This window comes from Oncorhynchus mykiss, chromosome 6 (genome assembly GCF_013265735.2).
Source record: "Oncorhynchus mykiss isolate Arlee chromosome 6, USDA_OmykA_1.1, whole genome shotgun sequence".
NCBI lineage: Eukaryota > Metazoa > Chordata > Actinopteri > Salmoniformes > Salmonidae > Oncorhynchus > Oncorhynchus mykiss.
Window position 1 is genome coordinate 71,331,028 of NC_048570.1, and position 14,190 is coordinate 71,345,217.

Sequence of the window (14,190 nt, forward strand, 5' to 3'; positions counted from 1 at the left end):
AGGTGGAGCATGAAGAAGCCCCAAATGGCCATGTAAAAATCTTAATCTGTGGTGGACAGGACGACAACGAGACTAGACACTCTAATGTACTTGTACTCTTGCTCAGTTGCGCACCGTAGTCTCCCACTACTCTTTCTATTCTGGTTAGAGACAGTTTGCGCTGTTCTGTGAAGGGAGTAGTACACAGCATTGTACGAGATCTTCAGTTCCTTGGCAATTTCTCACATGGAATAGCCTACATTTCTCAGAACAAGAATAGACTGACGAGTTTCAGAAGAAAGTGCTTTGCTTCTGGCCTTTTGAGCCTGTAATCGAACCCACAAATGCTGATGCTCCGGATACTCAACTAGTCTGAAGAAGGCCAGATTTATTGCTTCTTTAATCAGGGCAACATGTTTCAGCTGTGCTAACATAATTGCAAAAGGGTTTTATAATAATCAATTAGCCTTTTGAAATGATAAACTTGGATTAGCTAACACAACATGCCATTGAAACACAGGAGTGATGGTTGCTGATAATGGGCCTCCGTACGCCTATGTAGATATTCTAGCCGTTTCCAGCTACAATAGTCATTTACAACATTAACAATGTTGACACTGTATTTCTGATCAATTTGATGTTATTTTAATGGACAAAAAAATGAGCTTTTCTTTAAAAAATAAGGACATTTCTAAGTGAACCTAAACTTTTGAATGGTAATATAAAGATAAGGTTGAGCGATGGCCGAGCGGCACAGGCAAGATGCAATGGATGGTATAAGATACAGTACATACATATGAGATGAGTAATGTAAGACATGTAAACATTATTAAAGTGGCATTGTTTAAAGTGACTAGTGATCCATTTATTAAAGTGGCCAATGATTTGAGGCAGCAGCCTCAGAATTAGTGATTGCTGTTTAGGAGTCTGATGGCTTTGAGATAGAAGCTGTTTTTCAGTCTCTTGGTCCCAGCTTTGATGCACCTATACTGACCTCTCCTTCTGGATGCTAGCGGGGTGAACAGGCAGTGGCTCGGGTGGTTATTGTCTTTGATGATCTTTTTGGCCTTCCTGTGACATCGGGTGCTGTAGATGTCCTGGAGGGCAGGCAATTTGACCCAGGTGATGCGTTGTGCAGACCGCACCATCCTCTGGAGAGACTTGTGGTTGAGGGCGGTGCAGTTTCCCTACCAGGGGGAGATACAGCCTGATAGGATGCTCTCAATTGCTCTTATCTGTAAAAGTTTGTCAGGGTTTTAGGTGACAAGCCAAATTTTGTTTGAAGAGGCGCTGTTGTGCCTTCTTCACCACACTGTCTGTGTTGGTGGACCATTTCAGTTTGTCTGTGATGTGTACGCAGAGGAACTTAAAACTTTCCACCTTCTCCACTACTGTCCCTTCATGTGGATTGGAGGGTGCGCCCTCTGTTGTTTCCTGAAGTCCACAATCATCTCCTTTAGTTTGTTGATTGAGAGGTTGTTTTCCTGACACCACACTCCGAGTGCCCTCTCCTCCTCCCTGTAGGCTGTCTCGTCGTTGTTGGTAATCAAGCCCACTACTGTTGTGTCATCTCAAACTTGATGATTGAGTTGGAGGCATGCATGGCCACACAGTCGTGGGTGAACAGGGAGTACAGGAGGGGGCTGAGCACACACCCTTGTGGGGTCCCAGTGTTGAGGGTCAGTGGGGTGGAGATGTTGTTTCTTACCTTCACCACCTGGGGGGTGGCCAGTCAGAAAGTCCAGAACCCAATTGCAGGGCGGGGTTGAGATCCAGGGCCTCCAGCTTAATGATTATCTTGGAGGGTACTATGGTGTTGAAGGCTGAGCTGTAGTCGATGAACATTATTCTTACATAGGTATTCCTCTTGTCCAAATTGGATAGGGCAGTTGTAACCCCAGAATATTGTTGTATAATTCTAAATACTTTTTATACCAATTTTTGGTATAAAAAGCCTCTAAAATATATGTAAACAGACACAGAAATTTCAAAAATTTTATTTTCTTGGAAAACTGTGTTTGTTATTATATTATACAATATCAGTACTTGTTGCATTTACAACTTGTCTAAATCCTATCATCAACTGATTTCAATCATGTGCATAGCTGTGGATTGACTGCATTGTTTAAATGGAATGTTGGCATGTTGGCATAATTTGAAAAATGTATGGAATCATTGCTATAAAACTGTCTGGCTATAGCTAACAAACATACAATGCAGATAATCTTCAAATGCATTGTTTTACATTATCTTATCACAGCATTGGCAAACCATGTTTGACCACCTCCCTGACCAAAATGGCTGACCCTTTAGACCATCATAAGAAGGTTCATAACCATTCTAGCGTTCTAATTCCTAATTCTATTTCCAAAGCATCCTGTAGGCTACACAGAACGGGGAAGTTGCCCTGTTTATAGCGAACGTTGCATCATCATCATCATCTAAACGGTGTCACGCGTCATCTTCTAAAGTGTCCCATATGCAGGGAGGGAATGTATCGGCTGATGACCAGTGGTGGAAAGTACCCAGTTGTCATGCTAAAAGTAAAGATACCTTAATAGAAAATTACTCAAGTAAAAGTGAAAGTCACACAGAAAATACTACTTCAGTAAAATTATAAAAGTATTTGGTTTTAAATATACTTAAGTATCAAAAGTAAAAGTATAAATCATTTAAAATTCCTTATATTAAGCAAACCAGACAGCACCATTTTCTAGTTTTTTATTTTATTTACGGATAACCAGGGCACACTCCAACACTCAGACATAATTAACAAACAAAGCATGTACTGTATGTTAAGTGAGTCTGCCAGATCAGAGGCAGTAGGGATGACCAGTGATGTTCTCTAGATAAGTGAGTGAATTGGATCATTTTCCTGTCCTGCTGAGCACTGTATTTTGGGAGTAATGAGTATTTTGTGTGTCAGGGAAAATGTATGGAACAAATAGAACATTATTTTCTTTAGGAATGTAGTCAAGAAAAAGTTGTCAAAAATATTTAAGTGGTAATTTCAATTATTTTTACTCAAATACTTTACACCACTGCTGATGACATGCTCAGCTAAAAAAGAAATAGATGGCTCCAGTTCCTAGTGTTCTATCTTGTCATATTTAAAATGTACACAATGTTGGCTTGTTATAGATGTGTATGGAGCTATGAAGTCGTGCTGGTAAATGTGGTAACCTTCACAGTAGCTATAAGAGTGATTTCCAGAAATGGTAAAAGTTCATAGTACAACAGACGTTACGTAATTCCCATGACTAAAGTCAATACAATGGCAGCCATCATTCCAGAAGAGTTCAACATATAAAGTAATTAATCACTAAAAGCATCAGATAATGAAACATGGATATTCAACAGACAGTCACGGTAGACCTCTTCTGATCTACAGTATATCTGATAAACTGGCTCAATACACGAGGTACAATTGATTAGATTAGAACACCACACTTCTAGTGCTGCGGGTAGCAGGCACAGATCTAGGATCAGTTTACCCTCCTAATCCCTAACTTTACCATTTGGAGGAACATGCTAAATTGACCTGAGAACAGCATATGGAGTAGGTACAACTCCATCAGACTTTGATTTCTGGCACTTTGTGAGGGGCAGGCATGTCTAATTGAAAACACCCTCTCTGACAGTGACAAATCACAGCTCATCATCACTGGAGGCAGCTAATCCATGGAGAGCGACGGTGGACCAATTTAGCCCCAGAACATGCAGCCTACGCAATAAGGAGCTAATGGTTCGATAGCCAATCAGCTTGCTCTAAAAATGATGAACCTGTATGATACTGAAGGAAACAGTGGAGTCAATATTCTGTCAGAGCCTCAAATGTACAAGTACATGTATCCCCCAAGAGGTATGCATAGCCACACAGTATTATTGGCTAAACCCAGCTGATAAAGTGAAACAGTAGTTAGCAACTAGGCATGTATCCAGATTATTCTAAACCATAATGATAAATAATCTGTGAATGTTCCGAGCAGATGTTCATTTGGCATTGGTTTCTATGTGGATTCATTAGTAACCTTCTCACAAATACAGGCATTTCTTCCTGTCATGGTTATTCACTCGGCTGCAATCTCATTTATTGGATTTGTAATATGTAAAGATAAACAACGGATCATCGACAAGGTACAAAACAAATGACTAGACCCCATCTACATCTCTCAGAAAACACTTAAGACTCACACACACACACACACACACACACACATACACATTTCGCTGTTTTTTTTATTTTTATGTCATTCATATGACTATCTCTTGATACCCCTTCTCTCTGTTCTTGATCGTCTCTCCCCCTCTCTCTACAGTATTTCACAGTCACTCAGTTTGTGCCTTTTCCTATTTTATTTTGACATTTAGCTTACTGTAATAACTTAATAGAATCACCGTCCCCCAATTACACACAATAATTGTATTAATTTACAGGATCAGATTAGGCATGTTAGGTTTCATTACCATCTGGTTTTACACTTGCCTTTTATCGCCTCACGATAATCTGCGGTTGTCATAGCAACAGGTGAGGAATATTAACATTGACCACCCAGCTGTGTTTTTATCAATAAATATTTATTGATAACATTTGAAAGGACATTTTTACGTACAGGTACTAAGTCTAAGAAATGAACTGCCACTGCACATGTCATGTGATCATGCGACAGAACATTCTATTCCAAGAACAGAAACCGAAAGAAACTGAGGAGAAAATATTCCACCAAAAACCATGACCTCATGCACCGTTTCCAAATGAAATATGTATGTCAGTTCGACTGGTTGTTTTTAAGTACACTGTGCAATACAGACACACCCCATTAAAAACAGGTAGATCAAGACTAATGTAAAAAACGGTTACTTCAAACTCAGGCTTAGACCAAACTGTTAAAACCTCCTGGTTGTTTTTGTCATCCATTTTCTTTTTGGGACTGAATAAAAAGACAACAACCATATTATGTGGTCACTCAACATGCAACTGAATCAATCTAACTCCCCATGCAAACGTCCTGTCCCAGAGACACAGAGCAGACAATAATTGGTCTCTGATAACCATGAGATCGACCGCACACTGTCATGACGTATAACAGTATGACGACCACTCAGCAGGACGGTACTCCTACGATTGGGCTGGACCGCCTGCCTCTTCTCCTTGTGGTCGTATTCCGGGAGGGACCAGACGGTTAAGCTTACGGAGACGGAGGAGTCTTCAGGGAATTACAGGACCCTGCCTGGCTCCCGCCTGTGGTGCCTTGGTACTGTGGGAGAGAGAGAGAAGAGAGATGAGAGAGATAAACCTCCAATAAAGATAGCTGTGTACATGTAGATTAGTAGTCCTAGAGACATTCTGTAAAGGGGATGAAGATAACAGATCATTTCAGGTCAGTGTATTGACCAAATCTGCTACTTTGATAAACCAATTAAATTGTGAGTTCTGTTTGTAGGTGAAGTTCACTGCACTGTAGTTAAAGCTTAATAGCAGCAATTGTGACCTAAAGACATTAATAAGAGCTCACAAATTCAAGACTCTCTCACTAATTGTAGGTGATAAGCAACAAGCTGTGCCAAACTAAAATCTGTTTTGGAAAGAATCTTTATTGCCTCTGAATCCTCCTTAGAGGACTGCCAAACAGAACTACTCTCTAAAACACCCGTAGTGAAAACAGAGATTCTCTCAAACTCCCAGCACTTCAACATGAAAGCACTTGATTGATTATTTCGCTTGCAGAAATCTAGCCGCTCAGAATCGGTTAGTTAAGCAAGCAGAAAAACGTCTTCCTCTCTTTTCATCTCATCGAGGTCAGATCTATTTTCCAGTGAAAGGGTCAGTTCTTCTTGACAGTAATTGTTTTGTTTGCTGGCTTAAAAGCAAAAAGAAAGAAGCCATTACAGAAAGAGAGTGAGGGAGAGAGTGATGGGTTACAGAGCAAACAAACACACACAAACATAGTTGAGTTTGAAGTCCTTTTGCGTCCCGGGCGTGTTCTGAATATGTGACTTTTTGGGGGAGGGCCTTGTGAAGGCAGAACAACATTGATTCGAATGGCTGGTGAGGCAGACTGCTAAATAATAGATGTGCTTTCCTGGGGGCTCAAATTAGGATTTCAAAGCATAGTCACATAATGTAACTAACTAAGTAAGTAACCCTGAAGCAAACAGAATAGTCTGCTTAATTGTTCCTTTTCTCAAATCCTCCTCTCTCTGTCTATCTCTTTTCTTGCTCTCGTGCTGTCTCTTTCACTTAATCTGCAGTATGTCTCTCCCTATCTGTCTGTCTCTCTTTCTCTCCCTCGCTCCCTCTCTAAACATTGGTGGTTCACTCAGCTGTGTTCTAAAGGAAGACAGTCTCCTTTGTTGCCAACACAATAAAGCCATTACGCAAGGCTGAGTGCACAGGTCACACACACACTCTCTCCTTCAACTCCTCAACACTCCTCTCCACTCAATCTATCATCCATAATAATAATAAAATAGATGTATTATTATATCTTTCCAATTAATGTCAGCTATTGTATGTATACCGTAGTTCAGCTACAATGAAATGTAGAAAGGTCTTGATTCTTGACCACTAACCACCTGTACACATGAAAGTCTGATTTTAATTGTATTTTCCCCCAGTAGATTTGGCTCAACAACAACAACAACAAAATCAAGGTAGTTCTACTCGCTGAAAGCATTGGCATTCTCAGCTGTGGTTGTTTTTAACAATGGAGGATTTTTTTTGCGCTGGGAGGTAGAGAGGTTGAGAGCCTCTTAGGGTATTGATTATTGAGAAGAATGAGGCCTTAGAAAAGAGAAGGATAATTTTGATGAATGAGTTTCTGTGGCAGGTAACGACACTCTACCGTCTGAAGTCTGAAACCACCAGACATAGGTCAAACTAGTCAACTTCATGATGTTGGGTATTTGGGTCATTTTGACAATATGCAATACAAACCTACTTCAGTTGAGACAGACCTTGAAAATGTTGCACTTGGAAACAAAGACATATGTGGGCACACACACACACACACAAACGAACACCGGCTTTACCTCTATGAGCGGGTGCCAGTGGGCGATGGGTTTTCGTGGGTACGACAGCATTTCGCTCCAGTGGTCTCGGCCCAGGTGCTCTGCATCGTTGCCCACTTTACACACCCCGATGACCTCATTATGGCCTACACTGGATAAGGAAACACACAGAGGCCTTCATTACTCCTGACTTTGGACAGGAGATGAAGGAGTATTGTCTCTACCTAAACTTAATGTTTATTTGGTTAGTAAGACAAACCTACAAGTTTATTCCTAACTTTAGACAGAACATTAAAGTAGCATTACAGTAACCCTGTGTGGATCTAAAAGTGAATCACATGTCTAATTGAAAATGTGTGAATTCAGTGAAAAATAGGACATCAACCAAAATGTATGATGGGATGTGAAATCTCAGGAAAGAACATTCATATTGCGTCTGTATGAATGGTGTGACAGAGCAACATGATGTGACAGAATGAGAGTATCTTTTCAATAACGGTGTGACAGAACAGTCATTATTTTTTAACATTTTTTTATTTCACCTTTATTTAACCAGGTAGGCCAGTTGAGAACAAGTTCTCATTTACAACTGCGACCTGGCCAAGATAAGGCAGAGTTACACATAAACAAACGTACAGTCAATAACACAATAGAAAAATATATGTACAGTGTGTGCAAATGTAGAAGATTAGGGAGGTAAGGAAATAAATAGGCCATAGAGGTGAAAAAACTACAATTTAGCATTAACACTGGAGTGATGGATGTGCAGATGATGATGTGCAAGTAGAGATACTGGGGTGCAAAAGAACAAAAAGACAAATAACAATATGGGGATGAGGTACAGTATTTGGGTGTGCTTTTTACAGATTGGCTGTGTACAGGTACAGTGATTGGTAAGCTGCTCTGACAGCTGATGCTTATAGTTAGAGAGGGAGATATAAGTCTCCATCTTCAGTGATTTTTGCAATTCGTTCCAGTCATTGGCAGCAGAGAACTGGAAGGAAAGGTGGCCAAAGCAGGTGTTGGCTTTGGGGATGACCAGTGAAATATACCTGCTGTAGCGCGTGCTATGGGTGGGTGTTGCAAAACTAGGTGATCGTGTGAATATGTCTGCCTTCACAGTAATGATGATACATTTGCCATGGTGGAAAAACATAGCGGTACTAAAATGAGAATTGATAAGAGAAAGAATAGAAAGAAGATAAAGACGAGGAGATGTTGGACTGCTACCCACACGATAGGAGGCCCTGGAGTAACGTAACCTTCTCTATTTCACTCCCATCGGCATTGAAAGCTTTTTAACCCTCTGTAGGCCTTGCATCAATTCTGAATAAGTATTTTCTTGACTGGAGGTACCTACTCTCTCAAGGGGCTATAAAAGCCTGATAGACCGACAAGTAGCACAAAGGTATATACTGCACAAGAACCACAATTTAAAAACTACTGAGTCACTGAGTTAAAAGCTACTGAGTTAAAAGCTACTGAGTCACTGAGTTAAAAGCTACTGAGTCACTAAGTTAAAAGCTACAGAGTTAAAAGCTACTGAGTCACTGAGTTAAAAGCTACTGAGTCACTGAGTTAAAAGCTACAGAGTTAAAAGCTACTGAGTCACTGAGTTAAAAGCTACTGAGTTAAAAGCTACTGAGTCACCGAGTTAAAAGCTACTGAGTCACTGAGTTAAAAGCTACTGAGTCACTGAGTTAAAAGCTACAGAGTTAAAAGCTACTGAGTCACTGAGTTAAAAGCTACTGAGTTAAAAGCTTCTGAGTCACTAAGTTAAAAGCTACAGAGTTAAAAGCTACTGAGTCACTGAGTTAAAAGCTACTGAGTCACTGAGTTAAAAGCTACAGAGTTAAAAGCTACTGAGTCACTGAGTTAAAAGCTACTGAGTTAAAAGCTACTGAGTCACTGAGTTAAAAGCTATGGAGTCACTGAGTTAAAAGCTAATGAGTCACTGAGTTAAAAGCTACTGAGTCACAGAGTTAACAACTACTGGATCTCTGAGTTAAAGCTCATTTACTCACCGGTCATAGTCCATGACGGCGATCATAAGGCCGATCTGGTCAATGTTCTCTGGGGGGACATCAAAGACTATGGCTTCATTGTAGACAGGGTTCAGAGTGTTCCTCTTAGTGGAGGTCTTCCTCTTCTTTAATCTCCGACCGTCACACATTAGAGAGACCTTCACATACGGGTCTAGAGAGAGAGAGAGAGAGAGAAAGAGAGAGAGAGAGAAAGAGAGAAAGAGAAAGCGAGAGAGAGAGAGAGAGAGAGAGAGAGAGAGAGAGAGACTGAGACTGAGACAGACTGAGACAGATTGAGACCGAGACATAGAGACTGAGAAAGAGTCTGCTGTGCTATTTTTGTTGTCTACAGCATATGTTGATGTTAAGTAGTATTGAATAGAAACACACAGTGTTATAGTGATGTGCTGAATAGAAATACACAGTCAGATATTATGTGTTTTTGTGGTAATGTTGTTATGGTGTGAGGTAGTGTTGACTTCTACCTGATGCCCCAGTGATGTCCATGGCCTTAAGGTTCCTGGCCTTGATCATGGTGATGGTCAGTCTGCCGGCAGTGGGCAGGTAGCACAGAGAGAACATCAGGTCTCCCAGATCCACATTATCCTGCAGGGTGGAAACACAATACAACACCACAATATCAACCACATTATCCTGTAGGGTGGAAACACAAGACAACACCACAATATCAACCACATTATCCTGCAGGGTGGAAACACAATACAACACCACAATATCAACCACATTATCCTGCAAGGTGGAAACACAATACAACACCACAATATCAACCACATTATCCTGCAGGGTGGAAACACAATACAACACCACAATATCAACCACATTATCCTGCAGGGTGGAAACACAATACAACACCACAATATCAACCACATTATCCTGCAGGGTGGAAACACAATACAACACCACAATATCAACCACATTATCCTGCAGGGTGGAAACACAATACAACACCACAATATCAACCACATTATCCTGCAGGATGGAAACACAACACTATCATCCACTGTATCCTACAGGGTGGAAACACAGCACAACACTATCAACCACTGTATCCTTCAGGGCTGAAACACAATACAACAATATCGACCACTGTATCCTGCAGGGTGGAAACACAACACCACTATATCAACCACTGTATCCTGCAGGGTGGAAACACAATACAACAATATCAACCACTGTATCCTGCAGGGTGGAAACACAATGCAACAATATCAACCACTGTATCCTGCAGGGTGGAAACACAATACAACAATATCAACCACTGTATCCTGCAGGGCTGAAACACAATACAACAATATCAACCACTGTATCCTGCAGGGTGGACACACAATACAACAATATCAACCACTGTATCCTGCAGGGTGGAAACACAATACAACAATATCAACCACTGTATCCTGCAGGGTGGAAACACAATACAACAATATCAACCACTGTATCCTGCAGGGTGGAAACACAATACAACAATATCAACCACTGTATCCTGCAGGGTGGAAACACAATACAACAATATCAACCACTGTATCCTGCAGGGCTGAAACACAATACAACAATATCAACCACTGTATCCTGCAGGGTGGAAACACAATACAACAATATCAACCACTAAATAAATCATCTCAAAATAATCAACATACGGTCAGGATCGGTTAAGGACAAGATCCTTATCGTTCTTACCCTCAATATCAATAGAATAAGTATGGAATGAATGCTATCACAACAAGCTCTGATCATATCAAGCACAAACCATTGCCTTGGGATTTTACAAGGACTTGAGCCAACATGTTGACCAAAAATGCAATGGCAACTCTCTAGTTGGTTTCGGTGAAGGGTAGGAAGATTTTCTTATGAGATTAACAATGGCAAATTCCCTCACTCTCTTTATAACTAATATGTTGCTAATTTATAGGAGAACTCATCACTGACATGTCCTCATAAGTATCATCACTAACTCATAAAGATGAAATTACAAATTAAAAACTCACTCACAGGTAACGGTGTAGTAGCAAAGATGTCAGGATAGATATATCTGAAACCCTCCCCAGTCATTGGTCTGGAAAACTCCCTCTCATATTTCCAATAATAAACAATGATGCTACGCGAGAGAGAAGACTTCTGTTCAGCTGTAAAAAGCAACAGCTCAATTATCACCCTGTTCTGAAAATAACTCCGTAGAGTTGGTGAGATCTCCTCCTGGTGATCTTCTCTGACACACTGAGAATTCCACTGGAACATTTTAATGGGAGAGCAATAACTTTCTATGCAATATTTTAATTGATTAACCCAATGAAAGGTTTCATAAAAACGTTACCAAACTTACACAAAATATAGCCCTGCAAATAGTCATAATGGTGTGTACAATGTGTTTGAAAGAGTATTCAGTAAACAACTATTTGTTTACCTTCATTAAACAACTTTGTTACAATATTTCTGTCATTCAGTGATATTTATTCCCATAGTAATTTGTTATGGATCCATAACTAAATCAACATCAGAATTTTGAAAGAGTATTGTTATTATTATTTTATTTAGTAAAGTGTAAAGATGTTGATGAAAAAATACTGTACTGCTGTTTTAAGTTAGAAATGTAACACTTCAAAGTACTTAAGCATCGAATACATTGCAGGATGTTCACACCTACAGTAGCCGGGCTATTAAAAGTCTATTGTCCTGCTAATCGTGCTACAAGTGTTTGAAAACCTGTTTTCAAAATGCCACCAGCTGTCCATCACGACTGTAAATTAAAACACAGCATATTGTTTACATCTTGTTTACATTCTTTATTGTAACCACAATGTCACAAATAATTGTATCTACCTTTCCAATTACTTTTAGAGTTTGGGATTAATTTGATTAATATTATGGTGTTTCTATTCCAAGGAAAATGAAAAAGCCTCTGGGTTTCCGTTATCTGTACAACGGACGGTCGGGAGTACTGTACTGGGCTATTTAGCTAAAAAATGCAGTGTTCTGCGGTTCAATTCCCTGACAGGGAGGCAGGAGTAGGCTGTCATTGTAAACTGACTTGCATAGTTAAGTAAAGGATACAGTAAGAGTATAACATTTCTACACCCTCATTTTCTAATTCTAGTCTAATACCCAAACGGAGATTCAGTGAAAATAAAAATCTCAAATCAAATCAAATGTATTTGTCACATACACATGGTTAGCAGGTGTTAATGCAAGTGTAGTGAAAATGCTTGTGCTTCTAGTTCCAATGATGAACACGAATATGTACATAAAAATATATAAATCAGTGATGGCCGAACGGCATAGGCAAGATGCAATAGATGGTATAGAGTACAGTATATACATATGAGATGAGTAATGTAGGGTATGAAAACATTATATGAAGTGGCATTGTTTAAAGTGGCTAGTGATACATTACATCAAGATGACAAGATGCAGTAGATGGTAGAGAGTACAGTTTAAACATGAGATGTAGGGTACGTAAACATTGTATAATATAAAGTGGCTAGTGATAAATTGATTACATCAATTTTTCCATTATTAAAGTGGCTGGAGTTGAGTCAGTGTGTTGGCAGCAGCCACTCAATGTTAGTTATGGCTGTTCAACAGTCTGATGGCCTTGAGATAGAAGCTGTTTTTCAGTCTCTCGGTCCCAGCTTTACTGACCTCGCCTTCTGGATGATAGCGGGGTGAACAGGCAGTGACTCGGGGGGTTGTTGTCCTTGATGATCTATTTGGCCTTCCTGTGACATCGGGTGGTGTAGGTGTCCTGGAGGGCAGGTAGTTTGCACCCGGTGATGCGTTGTGCAGACCTCACTACCCGCTGGAGAGCCTTCCGGTTATGGGCGGAGCAGCTGCTGTACCAGGCGTACAGCCCGACAAGATGCTCTCAATTTTGTATCTGTAAAAGTTTGTGAGTGCTTTTGGTGACAAGCCAAAATTCTTCAGCCTCCTGAGGTTGAAGAGGCGCTGCTGCGCCTTCTTCACCACGCTGTCTGTGTGGATGGACCATTTCAGTTTGTCCGTGATGTGTACGCCAAGGAACTTAAAACTCTCCACCCTCTTCACTACTGTCCCGTCAATGTAGATAGGGGGCTGCTCCCTCTGCTGTTTCCCGAAGTCCACGATCATCTCCTTTGTTTTGTTGACGTTGAGTGTGAGGTTATTTTCCTGACACCACACTCCGAGGACCCTCACCTCCTCCCTGTCTGCCGTCTCGTCGTTGTTGGTAATCAAGCCTACCATTGTAGTGTCGTCTGCAAACTTGATGATTGAGTTGGAGGCGTGCATGGCCACACAGTCATGGGTGAACAGGGAGTACAGGAGATGGCTGAGAATGCACCCTTGTGGGGACCCAGTGTTGAGGATCAGCGGGGTGGAGATGTTGTTACCTACCCTCACCACCTGGGGGCGGCCCGGTGGGTCTAGGGTGTCAGGTAGGGTGGAGGTGATATGGTCCTTGACTAGTCTCTCAAAGCACTTCATGATGACGGAAGTGAGTGCTACAGGGCGGTAGTCATTTAGTTCAGTTACTTTAGCTTTCTTGGGAACAGGAACAATGGTGGCCCTCTTGAAGCATGTGGGAACAGCAGACTGGGATAAGGATTGATTGAATATGTCTGTAAACACACCAGCCAGCTGGTCTGCGCATGCTCTGGGGACGTGGCCGGGGATGCCTTCTGGGCCTGCAGCCTTGCGAGGGTTATCACGTTTAAATGTTTTACTTACGTTGGCTACAGTGAAGGAGAGCCCTCAGGTTTTGGTAGCGGGCCGTGTCAGTGGCACTGTATTATCTTCAAAGTGAGCAAAAAAGTTGTTTAGTGTGTATGGGAGCAAGGCATCGTGATCTGCATCGGTGCTGGTTTTTCTTTTGTAGTCCGTGATTGACTGTAGACCCTGCCACATACCTCTGGCGTCTGAGCCGTTGAATTGCAACTCCACTTTGTCTCTGTACAGACGCTAAGCTTGTTTGATTGCTTGGCTGAGGGAATAGCTACACTGTTTGTATTCGGTCATGTTTCCGGTCACCTTGCCCTGATTAAAAGCAGTGGTTCTCGTGTTCAGTTTTGCGCGAATGCTGCCATTCATCCACGGTTTCTGGTTGGGGAATGTTTTAATAGACGCTGTGGGTACAACACCACCGATGCACTTGTTAATAAACTTGCACACCGAATCAGCGTTTTCGTCA

General features: G+C 41.1%; 1 protein-coding gene across 1 annotated transcript in view; it reads right to left on the reverse strand.

Moving 5' to 3' along the window:
- Nucleotides 1-3,138: 3,138 nt before the first annotated feature.
- The window catches only part of syt9a (synaptotagmin IXa), a 41,414-nt gene continuing 30,362 nt past the window's right edge, over nt 3,139-14,190 (reverse strand). The window contains exons 4-7 of the mRNA XM_021607508.2: nt 9,500-9,620; nt 9,015-9,186; nt 7,012-7,141; nt 3,139-5,237 (exon numbers count right to left, since the gene is read on the reverse strand). Of these exons, the coding sequence (XP_021463183.1) occupies nt 5,169-5,237; nt 7,012-7,141; nt 9,015-9,186; nt 9,500-9,620 (492 nt within the window). The 3' untranslated portion in view covers nt 3,139-5,168. The remainder of the gene's footprint in view (nt 5,238-7,011; nt 7,142-9,014; nt 9,187-9,499; nt 9,621-14,190) is intronic.